General features: G+C 37.1%; 1 protein-coding gene across 4 annotated transcripts in view; it reads left to right on the forward strand.

The window, feature by feature from the left end:
- Positions 1–276: 276 nt before the first annotated feature.
- LOC142143419 (cytochrome P450 2K1-like) overlaps positions 277–13,431 on the forward strand; it is a 30,306-nt gene continuing 17,151 nt past the window's right edge. For 3 of the 4 annotated variants that reach the window (XR_012689522.1, XM_075201253.1, XM_075201252.1), the window contains exons 1-5: positions 277–497; positions 1,467–1,629; positions 3,286–3,337; positions 4,626–4,786; positions 7,332–7,492. Coding sequence is in view for 3 of the 4 variants with exons in the window: in XM_075201253.1 (XP_075057354.1) it covers positions 315–497; positions 1,467–1,629; positions 3,286–3,337; positions 4,626–4,786; positions 7,332–7,492 (720 nt within the window). In the remaining variant the exon portion in view is untranslated. The remainder of the gene's footprint in view (positions 498–1,466; positions 1,630–3,285; positions 3,338–4,625; positions 4,787–7,331; positions 7,493–13,431) is intronic. The other variant, XM_075201254.1, reaches the window with a different exon arrangement.

A 13,431-nucleotide genomic window follows, 5' to 3' on the forward strand; every position in this document is an offset into this window, starting at 1 on the left:
AAGCAACTTCAGATTTTGGGATTGCTCATGACTACATTAATATATTATTTTCTTAATTATCATGATTAGGCTAGAGAGTGTATAAAAAGGTTAAAATGTACTTTTATGATTTGTGTTGATTTTTGTTTTCAAAAGGACCTGGTGTGGGGGATTATCATGACGGGTATTAAATGATTCAGTTTAGTAAGAAAAACAATAGGTGCATCCTTTTAATTTAAAAATAAAAATCATCTTGACTATTTTACTAAACTGCTCTTGTGTACTGCAGACATCATATGAATTCTTCTATTTTTCATTCTAGGTTTGCTGAAGTCATGTTCATTACTGATCCTGTGACGATTCTTCTACTGATTCTGCTGTGCTTGTTCTTAGTAAATATTTTCCATGGCTCAAAAGATAATCTTTACCAAAACTTTCCACCAGGACCAAAACCACTACCGATCATTGGAAATATGCACATTTTAAATCTGAAGAGACCATGCAGAACCTTAATAGAGGTATGTCACTAAAATATGTTTTATTTATAAATACACAAGTGATGTTAGTATAAGGGTATATGTAGAGACAAATCTGTGTAATGAGTGAGTTCTGATGTTATCACCTCAGTGTTCATTAGGAAAAGTTGTGTATTCTAAGGAGTAATGCAGCCTTGTAAATTTCTTAAAGATTTCTTAAAGAGCCACAGCACATTACAAGAATGGCAGCATAATATTCCAGGGTAAAGCATGTTACATCTGTAGATACAACTAAAAGGATTGTCAGAATTGTTGTCAGCGACTGATGGTCAATTGTACATACCATTGGAATAGAGCGTATTTCAGTATATGATGCACTATTGTCTTATCTTGTAAAAGTATCTCCGCAAATCCCTTCCCTTCCTTTTATTTTCCTTTCTTTATATTAGTTTCATTACCCACATATACTGACGCACCCTACAAGCATTATTCAAAAGGATTAGTGAGCTGGAATTTTTTATTGACTTTTCGGTACACAGCACAAGCCCATTGATGGTATTCAGCTTAAACCCCGTGCCATTATATAGTATAGTTACTTTTCATAAAACAGTAGAGCCTTATGCCAGAACACAGCAAACTCCTCAACCAACATACAGTATGCCCCATGCCAGTATATAACAAACTCACTAGACAACATATTCATATATTGCATGTCAGTATATGGTATGCCTCATGCATGGTGGCTCTTGGACATTGTATTCACCACCAGCAGCTAATCAGAAAAGACTTGTCCGCCCACAGTAACATCTAACATGTTATTCCACTTTCACTGTATTCATCATCCCTGCTGCCACTCAGAACACCGAGGGCTGCTGCTGTTTGTAGAGTGCTGAAGGCTGTAGTTTGTTGCTAATCTCTTGGAAGGCTGGGATGTGCTTCTCTAAAATGAAAAGTGAACTATTGTATAAATTCCCTGGAGAAGACTGATCATTAACTTTTTCACCTTTGCAGCTCTCTAAGAAGTATGGTTCAGTGTTCAGTGTACAAATAGGGATCCAGAAGATGGTCGTCCTGTGTGGCTATGAGACTGTGAAAGATGCGCTCGTAAATTATGCTGAGGAGTTTTCCGAAAGACCGGATATACCCATTTTTCACAGAATAATAAAGGGATATGGTAACTTTTTTGTTTTCAGTCAATATGACTATAAGGTGTTGTTCCATATGATAAGTAAGGATTAGTGCATTATTTGTTACAGGTGATAAGGACATATCCTAAAAATTCTGAGTGAGATCAGCGTATATTTCAAGGAGGATTGAAATGTGCCAGTGGAAAAAGACAGGTTTAAGGGTTAAGCTAGAGGTGGGCATGCAGTGGAGGAGAGGGAGAGAAGAAGTTGGAAAGGAATAGTGTCAAGAGGATATGTTGTAGGTTGAGATGAGTGCAGAGTCCTCTTCAGTTACTGGAGGAAATGAATTGAGGGTGGATTGGGGAGTGTAGGTGAAGGTAGGTAGAGTGGGTGCTGTATGTAATTTGACATGTGAAAATAGCTTGTCCAGTGGTGTCAATATTGTTTTTGACATAGGTGGCAAAATCATGGGCTGTGAGGGAGGAAGGGGAGGAGGTGCAGGTGGGCAGAGAAGTGAGTTGAAGGTGGCAAAGAGACAATGTAGATTAGAAGACTGGGTGGATATTGGAGATATTAAGTATATTTGTTTGACAATTGAAAGGCCATTGCTGTAAGATGAAAGGATAAATTTATACTTAAGGAAATCTGGATAGGATTGAGACTTCCTTCAGTGGCGCTCTGCAGTGAGGGAGCAGTTTTGCAGGTAGCATGTCTGTTTGGTGTGCCATGGTTGGGGTTTGGATCATCGGAGACTGTATGTGGAAGCTGGAGCTGCATTGTCTAAGGCTGAAGTGAGTATTTTGTTGTACAAAAATGCACCCTGATAAGATAAGGACAATGCAGTTATAAGAGAAAGTAGTTGTTTTATTGAAAATGAGAAGTGGATTAACTACTTAGGTGTTGCTGTGTACATGTGGATTTGGGTGCATGGAGGAGGGCATGAGGCAAGGTGAGGCTGAATGAAAGCAGGTTGTAATTAGAGAGTGGGAAGGCTAAGTAGAAGAACCTAGAGATGTAGCCGGAGAAGACAATGTCAAGGGAGGTTACATCACAGTGGGTGGGAGATGAGGTCCACTGGAAGAGACCAAAGAAGGAATTCAGGTTAAAGAAGTTTAGTGGCAGAAGAGACAGTGGGACTATCAATGGGATATAATGTTACCGTTAATATTAATAGAAATTCTGATCTTATTTCAAGTGTGAAATTGAATGTTATGAAAGTAAAGTACATTGGTGTGATAAAGGGAATTTCATTTGAAAGTACACATGATAGTTTATTCCTTACATTGACACATTGTTGTTCCTTATTAAGATAAGTGTTTTTTTAATCTCTGAAGATGTTGGCATGTCTTATAAAAATAAAGGCACTGGATCATCATGGTAAAATGGCAGATGGCAATGGATTTTCATGGTCTGTTTATAATTGCTATTAAAAAAGCTGCATGTGACCCACAAATTGAGGACACTTACTGCAATCACAGGCTTTGGGTAAATTTCGCAGATACAAGTTTCCAAAATACTCTCCCATAATATAAACTTTCACATGTATAGCAATGAATGTAATCCAATTCTACAGTTATGTAATATTGAAGTATCTATTTTACGGAGCAAAGTGAATAGTTAAAAAAGGAAATAATTTTATTATGCACTATAAGATTTGTCATCAATTGTTTTTATGTTATCTCTGCTTTATTTTACAACATGAGGATTTCTGATGTTTAGGCAGAAGAATGCAATGAAACTTTACATCAATAAGAGGTATGTACCATTAATTATGTGTAATATCGCACAGATTTTTTATTGGAGATGTAAATATTATTTTAAAAAAAACGTATTCGGGAGCAATGTCTTTATAAACATGTAACATAAAGTTGGCATACCTGCACTTCATAGTAAAAAATAATTTAACATTAATTTATAGACCCAAATAATTTTTTCGTTTTATAGGATAAAAATTAATTTGTCATATTAAGGGTGCAAGATTACCGGATTGCTAAAATTATTTATGACATTATCAACACTTAATATTTTATGATAGAGACACCATTTATACAACACATTTTTGGCACTAAAAGTGCCAACATGGATATAAGTGCATGCTGGTACTTGTAGCCCCACAAGTTTGCTGTATAAATGGTCTCCAGCATGAAGTAATAAGTGTTACTCATGCCATAAATAACTATTGGCCCTATTGGCAATAAAATGATATCCTCCCCTAATATAATGAACAATCATTTTGTCCTTTTTAATAAATTGATTAATTTAGCGCCATAAGTTAATGATGAATTAATTTCCCACTTTAATTAACAAATAATGATTGCCCCCATAATTCATCTGTCAATGGTGTCTCCTTTTATGGTATGAATGGCAAAATAGTTTATCGAGCATGTTGTTTGGGCAGTTTTGCACCTCTGAACCATCTCTATTTTTCTGGCAGCCTCCCGGTCCCATGTTTCACAGTCCCAATATTTAAAAATTGCTGAATATTCCTTTTATTTAGCAGTCCTGTCAAACAATCAGGTCCCAAAGCGTGTTGGGGTGAAGGGAGGTTTTAGAGACCAGGGGCCTGAGTCATTAAGGAGAGCAATGTATAAAAAAGGAGTAACTTTGCACTAGGGTAAAACCATGGTGCATTGGAGGGGGAAGTAAATTTGAAATGTGGGGACAGATTTATAGTTGGGGTAGGGCATGTCCTAGATAAACTTTGAATTTCAGTTTAAAAATAAAGCTATCAGGGTATTTATGCTCTAACTGAAAAAAACAGCCAGTATTTAACTTATGTGCAAAATAATAAACTAATTTGCACCCCTTGCATTGTACCATGGTTTGTCCCAGAGAACATTTACTCCTTTTTTTTCCCTTACTTTCCTTAATGAGTTATGCCCCAGAAGTTACATTACACATGCTGAAGGAAAATTCACAATCATGTTTAAATAGCTTTAGAATGTGTGATGTACCAATAGGGAACAATTCCTTTTGTGCCACTAGATGATTCTTTATTAGCATTGTAAATGGTCCTTTATTGGTTTTGTTTTTTTCCTTTTAGTTTCTTTTCAGGTGTTCTTTTTGCTCATGGTGAGAACTGGAAAGTAATGCGACGATTTACTATCACAACACTACGAGACTATGGGATGGGGAAGAAGATACTTGAAAATAAGATAAATGAAGAATACGCCATTTTAGAAAAGAAGTTTAAGTCCTTCGGAGGTTAGTCATTTCTGAGTCCACTCTACAGGTCATGTTTTGAACCTTTGTGTTAATTTAACTACCAGTCAGAATTTGGGCTATTATTTGAAAAAAGTAAATAAGGGCTTTCGAGAAAAAACTGTAGCATGACCAGCCAGGCAAAAAACAAACAAAATGGGATATATTTCAAACAGAAAAATAAAATGTCAGCTACATTATGTTATGTTAAACAGGGAACAGAAAAGACTGCAAGATGCATTAAAAAGATTTGTGTTTTGTTTAACAAGATTTAGAAACAGATATTAAAATACGTTTTGGGAAGTAGAAGTAGGTGGTTAGTTTTCTTATGAAAGGAACATGCTTAACAAAATAGCACTTGCATTTTTTAGTTTTTCTCTTGGATGTAACTTTTACTTTGGTATCAGGTTTAGGATTTACTTTTTTTTTCAAAACTAGTTTTATCATTGCCTAGTAGAAGAAATGGTAACAGTTGGAATAAGTAACAAAACATGCAGCATTTCAATTAAAGCCTTTTCTGTTACTTTTAAATGTGATCTAATTTATTAAACAGTCTTCTAAATCAAAGGTGTCAAGTGTTTTTCCTAAAACCAGATTTTCAAGCCATTTGTTTCCTTTTTATGTAGATGTTATTTGAGCTAACTCATGATATTACAGTATACCAGATTTATAAAAAGTCATAATAGAAAAGTTTGTTTCGGATCAACATAAGTTTAAAATGAGGAAAATTAGGGGAGAAAACATGAAAGCAACAATTAAAATATAAACAACAGTAAAAATAATGTCTACTCAACTAGTTTCACAACATCCATTCATTCATCTATTTACCCATCCATCCAGTTGAGTTAGGCTTCAGAAATGTAAGGCCTTGTGTTGTGGAGGGATATATATTGTGTTTCCGGATGTTTTGTAATTGTCAACTTTATGTATATGGAAAGCTGGCCAGTCAGTATTTAATTGAAGTACCATGAAGTATGTGCTAGTTTGGTGGCAAGTGAAAGGATTCATACAACTTTTCCCAGACACTGAAACATGTGTCAGTATCAGGAGCTTTCAGCAATGTGTTACAAACCAGTCCAATTTGAAAAGAAATAGTAATCTTGTTGTTGCCATTTCTAACAATGGACATGTTTTGTGTATATGTATATGTATTCTGTAGTGTGGCTTTTGAACCCACACCTACCAGGACTATCAATTTCTTATCTGCTCTTAGGAGATGTGTTTAGTCCACCTGAATGCCAATTGTAAAGGGCTCCTAAAAGTATCTAACAAAATGGTGATGCATTATTTTGCCAATTCCCCCCCAGAAGTTTTGTATTAGTTGTTGATAAAGGATGGCTTCTGCATACCCACATTTTGGAAAAGATCATTCTGACGAAAGATGAATTGGTTGTATTTTTGTGGGTGAGAGGAACTTGTACCTCATTTCTTGGTAACTGCTTGCTGGCAATACTTTCATTGTAACTTGAAAGGTGTTAAGGATCGGTGGTAGTCAGCATATAGGTAGTCAGCATGTCGGAGTAGTCAGCATATCGATGCTGACTACTCCGACAAAACTTACCATGACATGATGATTCCGAAGGGCTCCTTAGCGAGGATCCCCGATGCCAACTACTGTTGAAAGTGACTTGAAGCAATGACGAAGACGTAAGAAGGCGGCTGCTCTTCATGACATCAGTCACCATGGCGACGGGATTATCGGAGTTGTTAATGGTGTAATGTAAGAAAGTAGGTGCTGGCATGTTATCTGACCAGAATTCTTGCAAATCAGTTTAATAAACATTCGAGATTGCAACGGTGTTGGGAAACAGACGGTCACCCAATCCTTGTCGGGGAAAGTGTTGTTGGGTTTCTACTAGCCGAAATAACATACCCAATCCAATTTGGAGCCAATCCACTGCTCCAAGGGGAGAGCTAGGCCATGTTTTTTGATTGCTTTGTTTCTCACATTATTGGAACCGGTGGGTAGCTGATCACTTGTGGCTGATAGGTCAGTCAGTCTTTTTAAAATATCTGTGGCTGGATAGCCATTGGTTTGCATTTTTGCAATTGGAGCTGACCAAAGCTCTCACAATGAGTGTGTGACTATCATGGTTGTCAAGCCATGCCCCCCCTAATATTACTTTTTTTTAAGTTATGAGTGTGATATTAGCACAAACACATTGGTGGCATTGTGGAGTTTTAGTTGGCATTACTGCCTTCTGATAAACCCATGGATTCAATTCCAACCAGGACACTATCTCTGTGGTATTTTTATGTTTGTGTAGATTTCCTACATGTGCTCTGCTTTCCTTTCAGTTTGCTTATGACAGAATGGACCCTAGTGTGTGTTTCTGTGGAATTAAGTTTAGACTAAGTTCTACCGTGACAGATATCGATGTGGCTGGTTAAAATGTTAACTATAAGACATCATTTAATATGTTGATGCTATATAAATTAACAGTAATAGCCATCTTTACTTATCATGTATCTTGTATTGTGTAAGCTACATCTTTGTTACATAGACAATTTATGTTTTTTCACATGAGATTTTTTTTTCTAATTCTAGGAAAACCATTTGAAAACTTCACGATAATGAACGGGGCTGTAGCCAATATAATGATGTCCATAGTTCTTGGCCATCGCTTTAACTACGAGGATCCTGTATTTCTGAGACTAATACATTTAATAACCGAAAACGTAAAACTTTTGGGATCTCCTATGGTCATGGTAAGTTCATTTGCAATATCTGTAGAACTTTATTGTTCTTCCCTCACCTACTGCAATTACTCTGAAGACCTTTTTGGTCCCATTCCATTGTTCCTCAAACTACCTTAACTGCTAGCATAGCTCCACCTAAAAATCTTTTGCCAAAGCCTGTCCTAACGCTAAACAGCCAGAAATTGTGTGTGTAGGAAATATCCCTGTCTACATTTGTCGCTCTCTACAGCAATGAGATCAAGCATAGCAGGGCCATGTCTCTACACATTATTGTGTACTGCCTATGTCCCTTTTCTGTCCAAATGTCCCACCAACACCTTTCCTCTTCATGGTCCCAGCCCCTAATGCATCCCATCTGTACCAAATAAATCAATGGAAATAATGTAGCCGTAATTGTGCACATGGTTAAAGTTTGGAACATGCAAATAATAAATAACTATAGAAAAACATAAAGAAGCAATCCTGAAGTCTCTATCTACCTGCATAAAAATACAAATTGAAGACTAAATCTACATATTTATAGAAGTAGACATGAAAGAGTTCTCCAAGGTGCTACAGAATAGTGATGCAATGAACAGTGGTAGTGTAAAGTAAAATAATCATGTATTTATTAGGGACCTTAGTACAAATGTAGCTTCCGGCCAGAAGTGTTAAACAACATAAATTACATCAAATACAAATAATAAAATATAAAATTAAAAATTTGGATCCCAAGGCATGTACAACTTTATCTCTGTGGATGCAGGTATAGTAAACTAAAAGTCATATAGTGCTGCCCCCCTTCACTGGAATGACCTCCCTTGTTCCATCCGCCTCTCTTCTACTCTGTGCTCCTTCAAACGTGCGCTGAAAACCCACCTCTTCCTTAAAGCCTACCAACCATCCACATAACCCCTTCATCTCCTTCACTCGCTCTCCACTTGCTCTCTTCCCTTGCCTCATCTGGCTCCACCTGTGCCTGTTCTGTTTTCCCTCCCTTAGGATGTAAGCTCACATGACCAGGGCCCTCTTCCCTCCTGTCTCCCTACCTGTTCTTCTGCTCCGTGTTTATTGCATTAGCCAGCCTGGAGTTTCTGAAGTACTGGTATTTTTGTTTATTGTTTTGTACTGTTTCACTCTGTATAGTCTGTTTGTACTGTGTGCGGCGCTGCGGAAACCTTGTGGCACCTAACAAATAAAGGATGATAATAATAATAATAATAGTAGGTGTAAAGGTATCTGCAGGGCAGAAAAGTCGCTCACCAGGTTGGTGTAGAGCAAGCCTGTCCAACCTGTGGCCCTCCAGATGTTGTGAAACTACAAGTCCCAGCATGCCCTTCCAGCTATTAACAGGTTGTCTACTGGCAAAGCATGCTGGGGCTTGTAGTTTCACAACACCTGGAGGGCCGCAGGTTGGACAGGCCTGGTGTAGAGTTATAGTCATTAGCCAGATGTAACATATGATTCAAGATTGAACTGAAATGCAAGGTATTAAATGCTCCTTTATAAAGATACTGATGATAAAAGTCCTTTCACTCTGATATTTAAAGCAAAACGGTATGTGATATTTAGAATAGACTGACTACAATATATGCAAAGTGAATTACAGTTCTGCAGAGTGACAGCTACCGTGGCCATCTTTGGGTCTTCCTTATGTCTTGTTAATACAATCCATAAGAGCTGTTTAACAGGAATTCTTTTTTTACTACATGATGCTAAGGAAAAAAATCACATTGCATTCCAGGCAGTTCTTTCTTGTAGTTCAGAGAAATGGTTGTCAGGGTCTTATCTTCTACAGAGAGAAAAAGGTTGTTCTATCGCACCAACTGTGGGAAAATTACCCAGTTGATATAATTTTCATGGGAAAAGATTCCTCAATTTTCACTTATATCTGGGGTACAACCTTAAACGCAAATATAATATGAAACAAAAATATAGAACAGAGATTTGTTAAACAAGGTGCATTGAGTGTCCCTAAATTGGTAGTATGTATATACATCCAATAAAATGTAACTTTTATTAATTATAAATTTAACAGAAACCCACAAAAAATATAAAATGATAATTAAAATTGCTGGGTGCACATGTAGCTTTCACTTGTCTTAGCAGGATGGGGATATGAAGCCAATATAAGCTTAATTAAGAGGTCAGTATATAAAGTAATATACTAGGTTAATATTCAAATATTTGTGGCTTAAATAGCCATGAGCAAGTATATCACTTAGGGTGATAAGGAAATAATCTAAGTATAGTAATATTGATCATATAGCTAATCCCTATGGTCTGACCAAATTGCTATGGTCTATGTTTATATAATGCTAAGTCTGTGGAGGTATTGTATTATCTGCCTCCTAAATACTCATAGCTGACCAGGGATGGTAGAGCAAATTGTCACGGAAACAGTCCTGTCTGCAATGACTGTTCCAGCTAGATTGCGCTATATCCGAGAGCCGTGATCCATGAAGACAGACTATGGTTTGTGTTTTGCTATCTGCCTTCTAAGTGCTCCTCAATATCTCAGGGCTTATAGTAGTTGACCTACAAATACCCTGCACTACCCTGCGCATTTTGCAGGGCAGTGCTTAATCAAGGCAAGCCGACAGACTGGTCTGGCAGTTCCTATATATTGCCAGTATGGGGTTTGAAGAGTGATGTCAGCTCGTTAAACCAATCAGAGACGCGGTATCTTTTATGATTGGCGGGAACATCCGCCAATGAGTGACATGTTTTCTTGTGGTTCCGTCTCTTATATTTTTTTTTAATTGGTTGATTTTCGTTTATATCCATCTGAATTAATTATATTAGTCTCATTCTAGTAAATAGTGCCACATGTGACTTATATCATTAAATTGATAGTGCCAATTGAACTGTATTATGCATCTGTTATGGGCTTCAATCCTTACACATTATTGTCTGTAAGATCGCGTCTAGACTTGTAACATAATCTCATATAGGTAGAAGGTATAATGTACAGACTAAGTCATTTGATTCTTTTGTGAATATTACTTATTTTTTTAAATAAACTGGTTATCACCAATGTATTATCTATAATATAAATGTCTAGTGGCGTGTGTTAGTCTGTCTGTGTGTGGAAAAAATAAAACCAAGCTGCAGCGCCACCTGCTGGGCGGAGTTATACACTGACCTACTAAATTCTTAGTGTGTGTGGAAAAAAAAATTCAGAAAGGGCTGAAATCTGGTATACTACAATGTTTTTAATTTGTTAATTTAATTTGTTAATTGTTAAAAGTGTTTATAAAAATTTAAAAAAAAAATATATATATATTTCTTGAAGGAGAAGTGACAGTTGGGAGTGGTTGGTGGTTGCCGGGGGTGACAGTGGGGAGTGGTTGGTGATTGAGGCCTGGGCTATGGCCCAAATGCATGACAAGAACCTTTTTAACACCTTAAGTAGCTTGGTTTGACTAGAATGCATGAGTATCATGCACGGGTTATTATTATTATTATTATTATTATTAATTTTTATTTATAGGGCGCCGCAAAGTATCTGTAGCGCCGTACAAGGACAAACAATGGCACAGTACAAGGTGAAACAGCACAGTACAAGTAACAGTAAGCACTATAACTCTGGTGGCTCAGGCACAGCATGAAAGAGAGGGAGGGAGGGGAAAAGTGAGTATAGGCAGGTAACTATGGCCCAAGAGGGTGGGCACGGATGACAGGTTGAGAGTCACTGAGGGGAGCGGAGAGAAGCGAGAGGAGACAGAGGGCAGAGTGACTGAGAGGAGGTGAGCTGAGTAGCTGGAGAGCGCAGTTAAAAGTGATGGAAACAGAAGGTAGGAGAGCCCTGCTCAAAGGAGCGAACAATCTAAAGGGAGGGGAAGACAGACAGACACATGGATGAGACGAAGAGACGGGAGAAACGGAGACGGAGTCGAGGAAGGGGGAGAAGGGAAGAAGGGATGAGAAAGAGAGGTAGCCGACCGGTGGGAGTTTAGGCATGAGACTGGAAGGCTTTAAGGAAAAGGTGGGTTTTTAATGTGCGTTTGAAAGAGGACAGATTAGGGGAAGTTCTGATGGAGCGGGGGAGCTTGTTCCAATGGAGGGGAGCGGCGCAGGAGAAGTCTTGGATACGTGCGTGAGAGGAGGTAATCAGAAGGGAAGAGAGGCGACGATCGTTGGACGATCGCAGTTAACTTGTATGTTAATATACTTGATGTGATATCACCACTGTTTACAAAGTGAGTATAAATTCAAATAAACTGTTGCTCCTAGATGAGTTTAGTGTACTAATGTGTTTTTAAAAGGTGATAAGTTAGATATAAAAAACAAAAGTGATTAAGGTCTATAGAGACAGATTTTGAAGAACAATAAGGTGTAAATTGATGGTCATAAGTGTAAAATAACTGATGTGACATTGTAAATAAAGAAAAATAGAATGAAGAAAAGGGGAAAAGAATTATTATGCATGGAATAACTTATTGATACATATCCTTGAGGACGCGATATCCTATATGATTCACAGGACCAACCGCCAGTGAGTAACAAGTGTTCTTTAGATTCCGCCTCTTGTACATTTTAATTGGTGGAATCGCGTCTATATCTAACTGAATTAATCTAATTCTAGTGGATAGTGCCGCATGCTGCTTATATTATTAAATTATTTTATTAATAATATCAATTGGACTATATTATGCATCTGTTATAGGTTTCAATCCTTACATGTTATTGTCTATAAGATCGCATTTAAACAGGTTACATAATCTCATATGGGTAGGAGGTATAGTGTACAGACTATGTTGGCCAATTAATTTGTTAATAGTATGTATTTATTCAAATACAACATATTAGTGATAATCAGTTTGTTAAAATGCTTGATGTGATATCATCACTAATTTACATAGTAAATATAAATTCAAATAAATTGTTGCTCCTTGATGAGTTTAATATACTTATGTATTTAAAAGGTGATAAATCGAATGTGAAAAACAAAATTGATTAAGGTCAATACAGACTAATATGAAAAACAATTAGGTGAAAAATAGTAATCATAAGTGTAAATTGACACAAGTGACATTATGAGTAAAAAATATAATGAGAAAAGAGGAAAATTATGAAATGTAAAATTACTTAATAGTACATATCCTTAGTAGTAAAGAATTAATGACTAATTGAGAGAACAGTCATAATCAGACTGGGTCTTATCTTCTGTCAGTATTGTAGCAAAGTGAGCTGCCCATTACTTCCGTGATTCAAAAGATCCAGGGGATAGTGAAATAGTATGGACAATGGTCCACTAGTGTACAATGCTGTAGGTGCAGGCACCTATATTTAACGAAGCTAGGGTGATTGAAGCCAGCTTCTCATATGTCCAATGTGTATGCAGGTGACTCTGTTAGTTTCACTTATCTCTTCCACTCCGTACCGGGTGCCGGTTAGCGGTGAGCTGGCGCTTGTGTCCTGATAAATAAATTAATGTTTTTCCACTTCAATAGATGGGCAGCACAGTCAAAACTTATTAATGCAAACTGGAATAGGTGTAAACAATCATCGTGTTTTACTTGTCTGATCGAGCTTCCTCAGGGATAAATGTGATCTTGTCGAATGTTAGTATCAAATAGTCAGATTTTGTTTTTTGTTATTTGTATTTGACGTAGTTTATGTTGCTTAAAACTTTTCGCCAGAAGCTACATTTGTACTATGGTCCCCAATCAATGCATGTTTATTTGATTTTACTCTACCACTTTTCATTACATCACTATTTTATAGCACCTTGAAGAACTTTTTCATGACTATTGATGTTTAATGGATTTTAGGTTTATCCTGTACCGCCTCCTATTGGCTGTTTTCACTCTCCTACATATCTAGGGCAGCACAGGGAAGGCCTCCTCTATTTCTCTTTATTTATAAAAGTAACTTGTCAGAAGAAACGCTGACACCTACAGGAAGCCTCTTGGCATCATTGATCTAACCACTGAGGTATTTCATCTCCCATATTAAATAAAACT

Source organism: Mixophyes fleayi, chromosome 3 (assembly GCF_038048845.1).
Source record: "Mixophyes fleayi isolate aMixFle1 chromosome 3, aMixFle1.hap1, whole genome shotgun sequence".
NCBI lineage: Eukaryota > Metazoa > Chordata > Amphibia > Anura > Limnodynastidae > Mixophyes > Mixophyes fleayi.